Below are 17,997 nucleotides of genomic sequence, written 5' to 3'. Positions count from 1 at the left end.
CAAGAAATACTTAAATACAATAAGCTAATAAAAAATTAAAATATTAAATACTACCTAAAATTATCCTAACAAGTTGTATGCCATTTTTACTCAAGGGAAGATTAATATTATTTTCTATATTGATATTTCTGACGTAATCGTAAATATTCTATAGATATAAATAGTTTTTTTTTTATATTATTTGATATTATATCGACATATGTACGTACAACACACATTATATACAAACACATATGTGTGCAAATATATTCTTTAAATGTAACATTAAATTTTCATTAATTTTTTAATACCTATAGAAAATTTCATTTTTAAATTTGAATACATTTTGTTTTTTTTTGATTTTTACATTATTTACAAGCGTTTGATAAAAAATATAAATTTTATTTTTAATTTTTATTTTTTTTTTTTATTATAATAAGTACGGTCGGATTTTTGTATTTCAATTTTGAAAGTTTTCAAAACAAAAAAAAACTATAAAATTGAAGTAAACTACAAATATTTGCTGGTGTGATGGGGAGTGTGATTTGTATTTTGTTTGATATCAATCAGTGTATACTGTGTTTTGCTTATGTAATAAACAGCTGTCGGTTTTTCGGTGGTTTGGTTAATTTTGACTATTTGACAAAAGAACATTAAAAAAACCCATTTCTTAGGTGGTCATAAACCATTTTGAAGATCCTATTATTTTCTGCTTTGAACATAAAATATTTAATAACTTGTAATACAATAAAAAATTTACAATTTTTGATTATAAACCATTTTAACCATAATTATTAATTGTGACACCCAAATCAAATTTACTCAAATACATTTACACCCTTTGCTTACATTTTTATCTTTATATAAGATAAGCATATTTCAGTACTTCACGCGCTATCAAAATCCAATTTTGATATATGAATGTTATAATAAAGATATACCCCTATTAGCAAAAGCCGTTTCTTGTTTCTCAAAATAAATTGTAGCTGCATAAAAAATATTTTGATTAACACAAGTTTATAGAAATTCAAATAAAAACATTATCAAATCAGAATGAATTTATTTGTAATGTGCTCAATATTAAATATTTCTCAATTCCTCGAACAATATTTTGAATTTAACTGAAAAATATATACATACATACATACGAAATAATTGTGGCCTATTCAGAATTTTTTTTATTCTAGCTCGATAATTTATTTTCGTGAACGGCTCAAAAATATAACTATAAATAAATATTGCATTTCTTAAACTGTTTTAAATCATATTCAAATAAAAAAAATCTGATGTGGTCAGCACATAACCGACCGCATTGTGTATTGTCTAGTTAAATGAAAGTGTTACAGAATATTATGAAAATGTCTGTTAAATATTTCTTTCCAATTTTTGTGACATTAGTAAGCTTATTGTTAACATACCTAGAAAAATGTAAATTTGGCTCTTAGTAGAGTTTCGCTTTGTGCTACTCGAATTCCCTGAAATGCTCGCCAGTTAGTTTCGGTAAAAACCAGATCTCAAATATCAAATTTCAAGAAAATCCATTAATTCGTTCCGTAGATATGGTGAAAAACGCAAAATCGGCCCGGAAAAGCATTAATTTTGTTTTTAATACTTTCAAAAACTTTTATTTATGTATGTACATGTCTATGTGGGTATTTTTTTAGATAATCACTAACTTAAAATAAATGTTTATATTTATACTTACGTATATATAGAAATTATTTTTTTTTAATATTGTAGAAATATTTGATTATTTGTTGAGCTCAGTGACAATTATTTATTCATTGTGAGAATTATTCATTCATTTGCTTGTTAGTATATTTGTATTATAAATTAATAAATAAAATATGCTCAGTTGAGAGTAAATTTATGTTAAACTCTTAGTTCCTCTCAATAACCTGAGATTTATTTTTTGTAGGTTTTTTTTAGAAATATGTGCAATTTTATATTCCAAACTAAAACAAAACGCAAAAATTTGTGCAGTATGGTGTTTTTATCCACAAGAGTGTTGTATGAATTTGTTGTAATCACACTCACCAATTCTTATACATGTTTGCGTTTTTAAGAAATTGTTTTTCTGAGAAAATAAATATTTTTGATGGTTTCTAGAAATTTTACTTCTAGATTTACTTAAATTTTAAAAGAACTCTGAATTCATTAATAAGGAAAATGTCTTCATTCGAAATAAGCCTGATTAAAAATAAGGTGAAAGTTCTTACTATAAAGAAAAATTTTATTGGAATTCTTAATAACATTCGGTGCATAATATACATACATATGAACAAATAGTTTTCCGAAAATTTTTATTATATAATTTTCCGATTATATAATAAAAAGTTAATTCTTAAAATTTGATATTAGAATCGAATTGTAAACTCTCGCTATTTCACTTTCAGCCGAATTTAGTTTGGAATTAAAATAAAAATGTTTTGTAGATATATTTTATTTATATAAGAGCAATATTGGGACGATATAAAAAGATGTTTTAATTTAAGGCTTTTTCGTTTTTCAATAAAGGTCGGTGAAGGTCGTTTTCTTTTTTAGTCACGTCATTCAATATCATCTATAGAAAACGGACAAAATGAATGTACATGTTTAACGTATTTATTTAAAGCTGTGTATTTCTGTATATGATTACATAAATGTTAAAATAAAAAATATGATCTGTTTTTTATTTTAACAAAAATGTCATGGTAGCATGTGACTTTAAGCGAAATTCACCAAAAATAATTAAAAATTCAAGGTTTAATTTATTTAAGAATTAAGTAGGTACATATGTTTGTATATATTTTTAACACGACCGGGTAGATAATAATTCTTTTTAGATTTGTGGGTACAAAAATATTAAATTGATACCACAAAACAAAAATATCTTGATATCATGTCCTGAAAAGGTGCTTTTCTTAGAAGAAAATTCTTAATATGAGCGAATTGGAACTTTGTTTTATAATCATGTTATAAATTTTAATAAAGAAATATTAGAATATAATATATACATATATGTATTATACAAATTTACGGTTTGTGTTATGGCTTCAATATTGAGTTGTCTAAAATGTAAATTTAAACCCATTTTAATATTTTGAATATGTAACTTATTTTAGGTGTTAACAACATTTCAAATAAGAAATTTTATTAATTCTCCTCATGTAAGGTTATCATGTTTTGAATATTCACTAAATTCACTACGAGATTTGGAGAAAAAATAAAGAGAAATGTTAGATAAAGGCTAACACTTTTGCTCATAATCATATTCTTATTTGTTTGCGAGTAGAAAAACATGAATTCAGCTTAAACGTTGATGTTATTTTTCGATGCCCATCCACTATTTAACTTGGCCCTTCAACACGTTGAAAACATAGCTTCATGATTAAAACTTGGTTGAAGAAAATATTAAAAAATTTTAATTAAAGTTGAACAGTTGAAAAAATGTTCAACTGTTATAATGTGTATAACAACTTCTAACATTATTTCAAAGATAATAAAGATATTAAACATATAGCAGGGCATATTTTTTAGATAAATTTATCTTTTTATATAAAAGCTATTCAATTTCGGGTTATGTGTGATTGTAGTGTTGTATAAAGTAACAGCACGAAACTGTTACATTATCTACCTAAGGAATTTTTTTAATTAAAAGAGTAAAACTAGAGTTGACCGTGTCAACTCTATGATATCGGTATGAATGCTTTTTAAAAGCTATGTTGACAGTTGACAAAAAGATTTATTACTAAAATTTTTTAGAATTGTGCTGTTACTAATATTAGTCGCATTTGGTGTGCGTGCATATAATTCGCAATTTGTTTTGGCTAATACAATTTATTTTCAAATTTGTACGGTAGCTACTATAACAACTTATGAAACAATTAACAATCTTCACTGGAATAAAAGCCCTATAATTATATTCGTCTAAACGAAATGTTTCTTTTAATGTTGTACGCTTTATAGTTTTATAACTTCCGAGATATGCTCAGATTTTGCAGACCTTGCAAAAACCTCAGTGGTTATATCTTATTTGGAAGTTTAATATTTTTTACTTCAGAGTTCCAAAAATAGGGTTAAATTATTTTTAGAGTTGTATGACAGCTACTTGGGCCACTACTTTGATTGAAACCATATCGAATAGGATTCTTGTGGTGACGACTCTTAGTAATTGCTGGATATTTGGTTGGCTTGGTTTAATGAGTTTGCGAGTTACGCGTATCGACAGGCGATATACGGACGGACTGATGAAGTGGTAAATTTATAATACCAATGCGAAAGGTATAAAAGCGTAATCTTTGTTCGTTCGTGTTTAAAATTATTGAAAGAAAAATTTATTTGATTTAATTAACTTTAACTGGTTTAATATTGCATTGCAATAGAATTGAATTTTTTTACTCTCTCTTTCTATATTTTGTTATTTATCTATATAAATGCAAGCGCGTTTTTATGTATATGAATTTGTACATAAGTAATAATTTTTATATACGTATTATAAACTATTTTGTACATACATATATATTGTATATAAGAACAGCATAGTATAATTTATTTTTAATACAAAATTCAGTCTAATTATAACTAAAGCATTTCAGAGAGACCAGCTCTCAAATAGCTTATTTTATAAAAAACATATATACAATAATATTGTTTCTGTAATTTATAATTATATTTCAACTTTAAATTTTTATTAATAATAATTTCTTTTTAGCGGATTTATATTTTTTTAATACATATTTCATGTGGTGTATAAAGTTATGTAAGCGTCTTCTAAATTAATTTTTTTTTTGCAATTTTCATTTTATTTTAATTTTGTTTTACATAATATTTGAAATGTTTCTTTTTTTTCTTTTTTTAATTTATGTTTTGTTAACACTTTCTGTGAAAATTTTAATCCCACACAATTACATAAGATAAGATTGTATGGGAAATTATTTACAATTTATGTACATACATTTATATTTACTAAATCATTATGTTCTTATTTATTTACGATTTTTAATAAATAATTATATTAAAAGCTCTTCTTTAATTGTATTGTATGTCCTTTTTAATTTTTTAAATAATAGGCATATACAATTGAACAAAACCAAATTTTTCTAAATTATTTGCATGACAAATATTGTAACAATGGCCTTTTGTGAATGAATGAATGAAATTTTTAGACTTAAGACTTTAGCGAAGCATAATTTGTTTGAAAAAATAGTGCAATTTTTAATATAACTTGTATTTTGATGATTGTGATGGTTTGCTTTTTGTGATTCAGATCTTATTTAATGTATTACATTTGATAATTAAGTACTCTGTAGGAAATTTCAAAAATGGGAGTTCGAAAATGTAGAAGTGTTTTATTTTTCAAAATATGTAAATTTCAGTTTTTCTTTTGAATTTTATTGAATTTGAAAATTTTTAGCAAGATTTTGTTTATTCTTTGTGGGCACCTTATTTTAATACTTTACACTTTCATGTTTATTGAGGTTCTATAAGTAGATATTTCGATTATAATCGTATAAAAATCGATTTCAATATCTATTTGTTAGTAATTGTGAGTTAAAGACAAAATTTTTAATAAATTTAATTAATGAAGTATTAAACAAAATGAAGTATTTGAAAATAATATTTAATATACCCGAAAGGATCGCTAAATTTACAAATCTTTTCATTTTCAAAAATTTGTTTCAACACACAAAATTTTACAGCACTTTAAACATTTTAATGAATATTGGATATCTTAATCAAAAATTTATTATAACCAAATTAGAATTTAATCCAATAAAAAAATGTAATAATTGTTTTTGAAATATTAATTAATGGATTTGGTGGAATTGATAAATTGCACAAAAAATTATCTTCTATTGAATACAACAGAAAAATAAAAAAATCTGATGTGGTCAGCCCATTTAACGGACCCGCAAGGTGCACTGTTCAGTTTAGCGAAAACTTTTCATAAAATTCTGAAAATGTCTTTCAAATACTTCTTCCAAATTTTAACGACCCTGTTAAACTGTTAGATAACAAAGATAAAAAAGAAAAATGTGAATTTGGCTCTTATTAAAGTTTTAATTTATGTTATTTGGATTCCCTAAAAGTTGCTTCCAGTAGCAAACAGAGTTCAAATACATATGAAATTTCAAAAAATTTCGTTAATTAGTTCCTTAGATAAGCAAAAAAATAGTTCGGTTTTCATACCCTTATATCTCCAGATTTTTTACAATTTGTACCTTGATATTTTTTTTACAATTTTTTTCAATTTATTATCATGAACTCATATATTAAATTTCAAGGAAATCGGTTCGTTGTTTCCTTTTATATATGGAGAAATATAAATCATGAAGTTGCTGCCACCTGATTTTTTCTAAAAGTTTGTTATTTTCTCGTACTGTTTTATGGATACAGTTAAATACATAAAATCGGCCCCTAGTAAAAATCGAGTTAAAAAGACCTAACATATCTTAAAGTTGAACACTCAAATATAAGACAGACGGACAGACCCACAGACATCTCTCTAAAAATAGTGTAATTACACTTCCGCAGCATTAAGAAACACATTTCCGCCGAAAACTCGACGTGTGAAATTCGATGCCATCACATAACCAACTTATTGTATGCAAAATATAATACAAAAACAAAGAAAAGCTTTTTATGCAATTTTATGTATACATATAAATAAATTAATATGCAAGGTAACACTGATATCTATATACATAATTATATTTACATACATACATGTACATGCATATGTCAATTAAATTATTAAAACAATTTGAGCATAAATTTGAGCTCCAATTAAAAAACCCATAAGAACAGCCTGCAATATATTACGAAAATAACTCAAATGTCAAACCGTTTGTATTTTGCTATTACTGCTTCTATCATAGGCAACTAATAATGAATCATCTTCGTCGCTACCACTGCCAGCGTTACTCTTTCCAGTCTCATCAATAACATCCAATTTTGTTGATTGATGTCCATAATGTGAATGATATTGATTACTACAATATTTTGAGCTAACATTCTTTTGGTGTTGCCATTTTGATAATTTAGATTTGTTACCTGAACTATTAAATGATTTTTTATATTTTCCTCTTATACTACGTAACACACCGACCGCTAAATTAACGCCTCTACTGTTTGAATTTATTGTAAAACTATTTTTATTACAATTACTACTACTATTAATATAATTATAATTATTATATTTATTTGATGAGAAAACAGATTTGTTATTTAAATATTGATGATTTTCTTGCTTTCCACAATAGTTATAAAAAAATGTTCTATCACTATTGCCATTATAATTAGCTTCACCACAACCACCACCACCTAAATATATATATAATTACATAAAATTATTTTAAATTATTTTAAGTAAATTTATTACCGTTGTTTCCATTGTAATCTAAATCAGTTTCAGCATCATTCGAGTGTACCAAATTATTATAGTCATTAGCATAATCAATGTCATCACAATCATTGTCGTCATAATCAATATCGTCATCACAATCTTCTAATGCTGTATCATCACTATCATCATAATAATATTCATAACAGCAATTATCACCATTTCCTATACCTTTTCTAGTGTTATCTTGCAGGTATGCTCTAAAATTACTTTGTGTATTGGCGTTATATCATAGTTCTATCACTTCAGGTCCTTTCCATGTGATACCAGCCCGCAGTAAATTATAAAATCTCATAACACCGAACATTGCAAATACCTGAAGTAAACAAAATTAATTAAAATTAAATTGAGTAAAAAAATTATAATAATTATTTAATGTTTTAGCTTAAATTTAAGAAAATAAATGTTGAAATAATTTATTTTAAATAATAGAGTGGATTGCTTTGTTATTAACTAAATTTTCATTTGTTCAAGGGGAAATCGTTCCATCACAAACCACTGATTTGACCCAACTTTATTTAAGTTAAGAAACTAATGAAAAATTTCTGTCAACATTGTTAGTTAAATGTTTTTCCTTAATGGTAAATATATTAAAATTTTACATAATTTTCTTCACGATCCTTAAAATCAGTGAAGACGAAAGGGATCATTTAAATTTAGTTTCGAAAAAATTTTCGCTCACAATTTTCTACTTACATAACAATACAAAGTTATAACATTTCCTACTTCTCTATTTACTTTTATTTTTTGCATGTTTTTTCGATTATAATTAAGTAAATTTTATGACACAGTTGTAACTGAAGAAAATCTAACAAAACGAAAATAATACATAACAAGTAAAAAAGTTTCAGTCGGTATAAACCGACCGAATTATACCCTGCACCTTGACAATCTGAGTTTAAAATTTGTTTTTGAAATACCTAGCTTTGATTGTTGTGTACCAAGTACTCGAACCGCTCAAATTTCTCTAAAGAAACTGCACGAATATTTTCGATCTATAGTTTTGACACATAACTGCCAAGTTTCACGAATCTAGCCTTATTATCTTTTCGAATATTTAAAATTAGTTTTTAGATTTGCATAGCAGCTACCCGAACCTGTCAAGCCATTCTAGCAAAACTTTAGAAACATATGTGACCTATAATTGTACACATGACTGCGAACTTTCATGAATCTAGTTTTATTGTTTTTCCAAACATTTAAAATTAGTTTTTGGAGTTGTATGGCAGCTACCCGAACCAGTGTAGCCATTGCATTAAAATTCAGAACATGCAGAATGTAATTAGACACATCTTTGCAAAATTTGATATCAATATCTTTATTAGTTTTTGAAATATTTAAAATAATCTTTTGGAGTTGTATGGCAACCGAATCCATTGTCTGAACTTGTCCAATAACAATAGGAAGCAACTTGTGAAAGTATAATCATATTTGCTTTGTTCGTTTTTGAGTTATCGTACTTTCAGATGGACGGACGGACGAACATGTTTAAATTGATGCTGAGTAAGAATATATATATATGTCCATAACGGAGAGCGACTCCTTCCAGTGATTTCAAACTCCATGTCAAAGTAAATATAGTCTTCACGAAGGTGCAGGGTATAACAAAATCCCATTATATACATATTTTTTATAGAAATTATATACTGGGACAAGCTTTTTCCTGAAAAAAAAATTATTTAAACAACTTTAGGATCTCGAAAATACAAAAAAAAAAAATTAGAAAATAAAATGTCCTTTGAATATTGCCCGATTTTAATGACAATATAAAAACATACGACGGCTGGATTACAGATTTTGTGATGATGCCTTCATCAAGGTATTACTTGCTTTTAGCACTTTTCAAAAAAAAAAATATTGTAAAAAAAAGTGTTTATTTGTTTGACTCTTTTCGTTCATGTGTCGGCTTCTGTGTTTATACACGAATAGATCTTTATTAAAACTTATTTTTGTACAAATAATTTTTTGCAAATATCCCGTCCTCTAAAAACTAGTCTCTTCAAAGTTCTAGAAGTGCGATTTTTTGACTATTTATTTTCATCACAAACATTTTTATCGCGAACAGCATAATTAAACATTGAAATAACAAAAAAGACCTATCTCTCAAACAACAAAATCCTCTTTTTTAAAATTTTCGTTATTATTTTTTTTTTAAACGGTAAGCAGTGGAGTCTTAAATTATAGCAGCTTTTAGACATTAATAAAAAGTTTATTTCGTTAGAAGGAAACTTTTGTTCTCTGAGTCAATATTTTTAAAATTTGTAAATGCATTACCATCAAGAAATGTATAGTTCGTTATTTTAACTTATCTACTTAAACTTCAAATTTTTTTTCTTAAAATTTTTTGTGCCAAATATTTGCAATAATTTTAAATATTTCGGTAGTCTGATTAGAGTAGTTAAAACAGGAATTTGTAATTTTTGTCTTTAATTAAAATAATTTAAACAGGTTTTTTCAAAAAAGTATTTTCACTTCTTCAAGGGAAAGGTGCTACTTTGCGAGCCATTAGGTTGATCCAAATTTGTGTTTTTTGGATCAAGCTCATTTTTTTTTTTGTTTTTGGATACTTTAATTTTGGGTCTAATAAATAACTGAAAAAATAAATAAATGAATGAAAAATGATTGGGTAACAGAGTTAATGGATTATCTTTTGGGATCAGAAAATCATCAACTGAAAATTGGAAAAAATTAAAATGGCCAGAATGTAAAGAGCAGATGGTTGATAAATAAGTTAACCGAACAATTTCTGCCATCTCTTACGTATCTATGAATTTATTTACAACTATCTATACATAAATATGAAAATATATTGGTGTCCCTTTTCCAGTTTTATGCTTTAGTATGACACATACTTAATTTTAATTGAAAATATAAAATGAAAGAAAATTCCTTAACTTTTATAGGTTAACTTTAATTAATATTAAATGTTGTTCATTTTGATTTTGGCTCAACTTATTTGAAGTATGTTTTTATATTATTGAATATCTATGATCGTTAATTTGACGTGTTATAATTTACTATGTATAACGCATGCTAAACGTTAAGAGTGGTATAAATTTCAAATATCATATTCAACAATTTAAAAGTATTTGAAGAATAGATATTTTGTAAATATACATACTTTGAAAAGGATTCTGACTTTTTAGTTTTGTAACCGTATTGTGTAGACCGAACTTTATTTGAAAATAGTTAGCAATGGCTTTTTAAAAAAGTGTTTGAAGGTTGTTAGGAATGGGGGTGCCTGGAGGATTCTTGAGTAAATATTTAGGGTATTTGGGTATATTGTATAAATCTATGAATGACAAAATTTTCCAAACAACTAATAAAAATGCCAATCACCCCAATTATTAAAAGTATGATTTGTTGAAAGGTTTAATCTTTGTGGGTAATTGTTTTTTGTATTTGTTTTGCAAATGTATAAAATCCAATTTTAGTTTTCCAGACCAAGTATTTTTCTTGTGTCGTCCTATCTTAAAATACCTTGTTTTACAAAGAAACGTATATGGCGAAGAAACTCCAGTTTACGGTGATAAGCGTATTCTAACATAATTTAGATAGCGAGAAATAAGTTTAAAAGAAATCTTTCTGTTATAGGTAGCGAGAAAATTTTATAGAAATATGTTTCTCACGAAAATTCATTTGCGTATAAAATTGTATTTTTATTAAAAAATGTAAATTTGTTAAAGGGGCACAAGAATAAACAGATAATCGGAATAAGTTGTAAAGAGAGAAAATCTTAGAAATAATGGATGATTTTTAAAAAAATAATTTTTAAAATTATTAAAAATGTTAAAAATTAATATATTATAAATTAAATTTATAAAAAAATAAGAGAATAATAAAATTCGATTTAACCAATAGTTTGCAAACGAGCACCTTCCCTTGAATAAGTGAACAGCAAAAAATGGCATTGTTAAAGTTTTGAGAGGCTACAACTTTTAGAGCCGGTAAAAGTAAAAATTTTGAAATAAATAAATTTATAATAAAGATAAAGATTAAAGGGTGAAGAAGTTTTGTAAACACTTATATAACGGATATAAAATTTGAAATTTCTATTTTTTCTTCTCAAGATAAGAAAAAATCTGATGTTATCAGCACATAACTGGCCGCAATGTGCATTGCTAAGTTTATTGATAATATCACAGAATATTATAAAAATGTTTTATAAAAAATATTATAAAAAATTCGATTATACCGTTTCGTAGATATGGAAAAATCGGCCTCCAATTCTGTTTCTGAGCTCTGATTTTTCCAAAAAATTTACAGATTCATAATTTTGAACATCCCGAATTTATATATGAAATTTCGAGGAAATTGGTTGATCATTTCTATTTATATACGTAAAATTGTAAAACCAATCAACTTTTGGTATATTCCAAAAGTTGATCAATTCGTGCCATAGCCAAAATAAACTCACAAAGTTTCATTAAAATCCGTTCGGCCGAACTTGAGATACACGCATGCACATACAGACGTACATTTCTCTAAAAAAAGTTTATTTACGCTTCCTCTCTATCGAAAAGTGCGTTTCCACTGAAAACTTGACATCCGAAATTTGGTGCCATCACCTTTTTGTAAGCAATGATGTCAGTAAAAATTGATATTTCGATTTTTGAAATAATCTGTGATTTTAATTACTCCAAATTTACAACTTTTAACTATAAAAAACATCTAAATATGTTTGTCCTAGTATTCATATTTCCTTCATAGTTTTCAAGTGGTTCCTTCACGATTAGTTCACAAAACAATTAGAAAATTTTATATATGTACACCTAATTTGATTTGAACCAATAATTACGTCATAGTAATGTACTATTCATTATCATATTATTAAATATTTTAATATGCAATTTTCTTTCTAACAATGGCAAAAAAAACTCCATTAGATGAAGTAGTCTCTTAAACTACTAAGTCCAAAAGTAGGTGACTTTTGACTAGATTTGCTAAAAATTTATTCCATTCATGTTTAGTTGAATTTCACAACTAACATTAATGTAAGATTTTCGAACGGATAATTTTCTTTTTCCTGTCGTTAATCTCCGAAATATAATTCCATGCGGAAAATAAAAGCACTCTTAATATCTCTTGCAAAAATCAGGTAGGGTAAATATAGAATGAGTGTTCGACTTTAATGTCAATTGTGTGTTTAATATACGAGTACTCCACTGAAAATTAAAGTGTAGCGATAATGTGGTGTACATTGTGTGACAATAATCTTTGTTTATTTCATTGTAAATTTCTTATCTACATATTTGTGGGTCATAGATAATGTTTCAAAAACTTTGAAACAAACCGTAACATAGTAGGTTGAATGTTATTTATGAAAATTTCTTATTTCTAAATTTTAAAGTTTTCATGAAAAAAGCGTCTGGCTTTCGTTTATCCAACTTTTACATCAGAGAAATGTCAAAAAAGTCAAAATTATAGCGAAATACATTCTTCAAATAAATAGAAATAAACCGGATCAAGTAATTTTATAAAAATATTCTTAAAATAAAAATTTAATTTAGTTTTATTACGATAAAATTATCTTAAATAATGCAGAGCTTCAGCGCCCCCCGCTTTTAGTGTTTAGCAATCTTCAAAATGGAGTACAAAGTTTGTTATTATTTTTGTTTATCAATACAGTGATAAGAACAAAGAAGCGTTTAAATTTTGTGTCATCTTAAACATTTTCTAGGTACATATGCAAATTTTTATGTAAGTTAATTAAAGTTTATGTTTTTTAGCGATAGAAAAATAAATTAAGAACTTGTCTGGCAGTTATAGCTCTTTTAATATAAGTGAAAATAAAAAATATAAGGATAGCAATAACAATTTTCAAACTCCAATAATAATCAAGTTACTAAGACTAAATTGCACTACATTTCCTTTATAAATTTCCTTTTTTCAACTTTGATATATAAATAAATATATATGTATGTATGTATATATATAAAAAAAATGTCTGTTTATTGTTATTTATATAAAATTATATTTAGAAGTTTTAAAGCAAGTATTCCTAAAATGTTCGAATCCTATACAAAGAAAATAATTTAATAATAAAATTCAAGGATATAAAAGAAAAATTTTAAAGAAAATTTCAAAAATAGAGAACAAAAATGATTAAAAATTAAGACACTTAGATATAAAAAACAAAAATATGTAAATTATATTACAAATTAGTTCTTCGTCTGTTATTCATATTTTATTCCATTAAGTATAGGCGAAGAACAACCATAAGAAGTAGAAGTAGAGCAGTGTAGGAATAAAAAAAAAACAAAATCAAAATATAAAGAATCAGGTTCTTTTTTTAATTTTAAATAAATTCGGATTTAAATTTCATAGAAGACAGGAAGAGAATGACAATTCTGAATTAGTTTAGACCAACATTTAGCAACAAAATAATGTTAAAAATATCAGATTAAATTGAGCTGTAAATTAATATAATTATTCAAAAAAAAAAAAGTAGAAATATTTAAGATAAGAAACAGAACGAGAATAAGAATGTTGTGCAGAAAATTTAAATCATCATCATTATCTAAATCAACAGGAAGAATTAATTTGGAAGGCGTTGGAAAATGTTTTTCGTTCACTATTTGGGGCCATTTTTATGATAAAACGTGTAGCAAATTAATTAAAAATTCGGTACAAAATAATTTTACAAATTTATTACCGTGTCACCCATTTCTCTTTCCTGTTGTTTATTGGGCTATTGTGCTATTAGGTTTAATCGGATCGGTAAGTAAATATTTTATCAGATAAATATTGTATAAAAATGTCCCAAAATATATTGAGTAAAATTTTAGTCATTAATTTGGGGAAATTTAATGAGATAAATTCGAATTTCAGAATAGTTACTAACAATAAAAGACCGACCGACAAACAAACAAGGGTAACATACAACATAGTTGTTATTATAATAGACAATCTTAATTAGCGAAAGTAAATTTTTTTTACAAATAATTTTTATGTTATAAAAACAACTTGAACTGATAGGCTTGAAATTCTAGTGAAAGCTATTTATACGAATCTAACTAACAACGTATCGAAATGATACGTTGAAGGTTAAGCCCTAAATTATCCTGTACGTCTGAAATTATAAGTGATGATCTTCTTTTTATACTCTGCACCTTCGTGAAACTAATTTGAACAAATTAGAAAGTCAAGTTCATGAAACTTGGCTGTCGTGTGCCTAATTATAGGTCAAACATATCCATGAAATTTCAATAGAATGGTTTCACATGTGCTATACAACAATGAAAGATGAGAAATAATTAAATCGGATTATATAGACTGAAACGTTTTACTTGTTCGTTTTACTTTTCATTGATTTTCATTCCTCCTTCTTGTACGGGCTTATTTTGATTTTGAGTTTTTTTGTCTTTACTGTATTTTTGTGTTCATTTTGAATCAGTCTTTTTGAATCAAATACTTTATGAAGTCAACCTTTTACTAGATTGTTAATTGTAGATTTCTAAGGGAATCGAGTGGAGCAGAAGTATCCTTTGGGCCACCGCAGCCATTCGCGACTTATTGTAGCGTCCCCACGCTCCCACCTACAATATCACCGTTCCAAGTATGAAACTGGAGACTTGACTTTAGAGAGTTCCCTAACGCTTAGGAAACCCGTCCAAAAAATATGCGCATGGCAGTTTACTTAAACAAAAATAAATTTTTTCATTTATTTATTGACTTTCGAACTACTCCGTATTAAAATTCGCTAATATTAAGCAGGCAAAAATTCACTTTTAATTTAAATTCTCTACAAAATTTAATTTCAAATACACATACATATAAAAAAAACTTCTATTTTGAAGAGAATAATAATTTGGACAGAAACATTTATTTCTTTTGCGACAACCTATTTGTAGTTTAGTATGTAAAATAAATTTCATTGAAAGTAATTGACATTGTCAAATATCCATTATGTGATTAAGAGAAAATATTTTATTGTTTTATGAAATATTGTGCTAGAATTACTGTATTAACACTTAACTAGATTACATTATATTACAATACTATAATCTGATAAATCCAAATAAGTCTAATGTAATATACTAATAAAATATAACGTAGGCATACAATTACTATAAATGCTCGAAGAGTATATTTTCCAAATTCAACCATATTTTTAATCATTTCATGCATATATTATGCTTTTAAATCCTGTATTCAAAAAATTATGTTCTATTTCCATGTAAATGCTCATGCATATTTATAACAGCCTTTAATGTAATGATCTGTTAAATTTGTAAATTGAATAAATTTTCCGTTACAATTTTTCTTGGATCTACAATATCTCATATTTATTTGTTTATTCAGTGTTTATTTTTACCAATATTTCATCAACATCTTTTATGTATTACGCTCACCAATTTCATATGGAAAAGCTTAAACAAAATACTGGCTTGCCAAAATCTTGATAGAATTTTATTTTTGCGAACCACGTGAAATGGATTTCGTCTCAATTAGAAAAAATCAATTATTTAATTTAATGGTGCTTTTAATTTAATGGTGATTGTTAAATGCTAAATATCAAGACTTTTTGTATTTTCATACAAATTTAAATCGAAAAAAAGAAAATATTTAAAAATTTGCCATACAAAAATTCTTATTTTATTAACGGAATTTCTCAATTAGTCCCATGTGGTTTGCCGAAATAAAATACAAGCAAATTTTGTTTACAATTTTTTTTAGAATTATTCTAATTCAATTTAAAAATTTTCCTTTAGATACACACCATTTGGGAATTTTACACTTCAATTTTCGATAGTGATTTTGAAATTTCAAAATTTCGAAAACGCTTTTATCGTATAATAACAAAAAGAATTCGAAAGAATATCAGAATCATTGGAGCTTTAATAATGTTAAAATCATATTTATCGCTATTATTTGGGGTTATAACGGTACGTTGAACTATTAATTATTAAATTGTGAATATCTTTCTCTTATTATAACGCATATAACTAGAAAATATATAGTTTCAGCCAAATTAAAAAGTTAAGAATAAAAATAAATTGTTGTGGTTTTTTCAGTTTTGAGATTAAAAATAACCACATTTTCGTTTATTTTTAATTGTTTCACGTATACATATATAGTTTAATTATTCTAATTGAAATGTTACTCAAGGGATTTTGTATTTCTTGAAAAATATATAATGAAATTCGAATTACAGAAAAAAATTGGTTTTTAGCACTTTTCAAAAAGAGTGATGTTTTGAATTAGATTCACTCTGTCCGTCAGTTCATCTGCGTGTCTCATGCGTCTGTTTCTAAAACTTATGCACCCTTTAAGATAGAAAGGTCAAATTTATACAAATATATTTTTACTAAAAACTTATTTTTGTAGAAAAAATTATTCATCTACTTCCTTTGAAAGTTATAGCCGCTCAAAGTCCTAAAAATGTAGTTTTTCACTATTTATTGTACCAAAGTCTCAAAACAAATTTCAATTTCGCAATCGCAGAAAGTTAGCTTCACGCTTTTTCTACCGCATCAGAGTTAAGCATTACTCGTAAAATGACAAAATGGCTGTTATCTAGAACCTTTTTTTTCCAAAATTTTCGATATCGAATTTTTTCTAGAGGACAACTCATAGAAATTTAAATATTTAGCAACATTTAGACACTAGTAAATAATTTAAATCGTTAGCGAAAAATTTTTTTCCACTCCATTATCTTCCAAGTTATTACCGCTAGAAGTTTTCCGAATTGCTATAAAAGCCAACAGTTAACGAACATTTTCATGCCATCGGAAAATATAATTACATATTACCTCACTAACTTAAACGTCAAATCATGAAGTTAACGCTTTCTTCAATTTTTTTTTCTAAATTTATATGCTATAATAGAAAAAATTTTGGTACTTAACTCAAGTAATTCCAATAACTAGTAAGCTGTTTTTAAAAATAGTATTTGAATTTATTCAAGGTAAAAGTGCTACTTTACAAATCATTGCTTAAATCCAATTTTGTTAAAATTGGTTATTGACTTTTAAATTCAGAATTAAATATAACAAGAATTAAATTTAATGTATTTTGATTATTCAAAAAATTCAACTTTTAAATTTAAGCAACAATTTTAGTGCATTAAAAATGTAAAAATACAACAAATTCCATGGTGCGCACTTTATAGCTTATGTGATGCAGTTTCGAGAAATTCCATTCTTTCAAAATTTATTTCAAGTAATTAATTTTAACGAACTATAATATGGTTTATGTTATAAATTGATAAGAATCAATATATAATGTTCTAACACAATGTTGGTGAAAAAATTTACCATGAACCTAAGCCAGGAAATGATTCTATGGTTAATAAATATTATTGTCATAATTCATTCGTTATCGAGCATAATATTCAAGGAGAAAAGCAAATCATGAGCTTAATGGTCCAATTATTTGAATTTATTTAATACGTACGATTTTTTGTTAATTTTAAACATCAATTTTGAACTGATAATTAAAATAAATATTTCAAATTACATCATTAAGTTAAATTCCAGAGAAATTGTCCATACTTTGATTATGAAGCTTTAATACCATGCCTTATTAAAATTTCATTAAATGGATCAAAAAATTTTTTTATACATATACGTTTAATCCACATAACTTTTAAGAGATTTTCAAAATTTTAATTCTCAGAAGCTTATAAATGA

At 25.8% G+C, this 17,997-nt stretch overlaps 1 protein-coding gene across 1 annotated transcript in view; it reads right to left on the bottom strand.

Annotated features, from left to right (window-relative positions):
- Positions 1 to 5,099: 5,099 nt before the first annotated feature.
- Positions 5,100 to 17,997, bottom strand: part of LOC129605911 (homeobox protein 2) — a 115,657-nt gene continuing 102,759 nt past the window's right edge. Inside the window, 2 exon segments of the mRNA XM_055515928.1 lie at positions 5,100 to 7,284; positions 7,343 to 7,679. Of these exon segments, the coding sequence (XP_055371903.1) occupies positions 6,800 to 7,284; positions 7,343 to 7,679 (822 nt within the window). The 3' untranslated portion in view covers positions 5,100 to 6,799.

This window comes from Condylostylus longicornis, unplaced genomic scaffold (assembly GCF_029603195.1).
Source record: "Condylostylus longicornis isolate FDR11 unplaced genomic scaffold, ASM2960319v2 ptg000016l, whole genome shotgun sequence".
Classification (NCBI taxonomy): domain Eukaryota; kingdom Metazoa; phylum Arthropoda; class Insecta; order Diptera; family Dolichopodidae; genus Condylostylus; species Condylostylus longicornis.
This window is presented reverse-complemented; position numbering and strand designations above follow the sequence as displayed.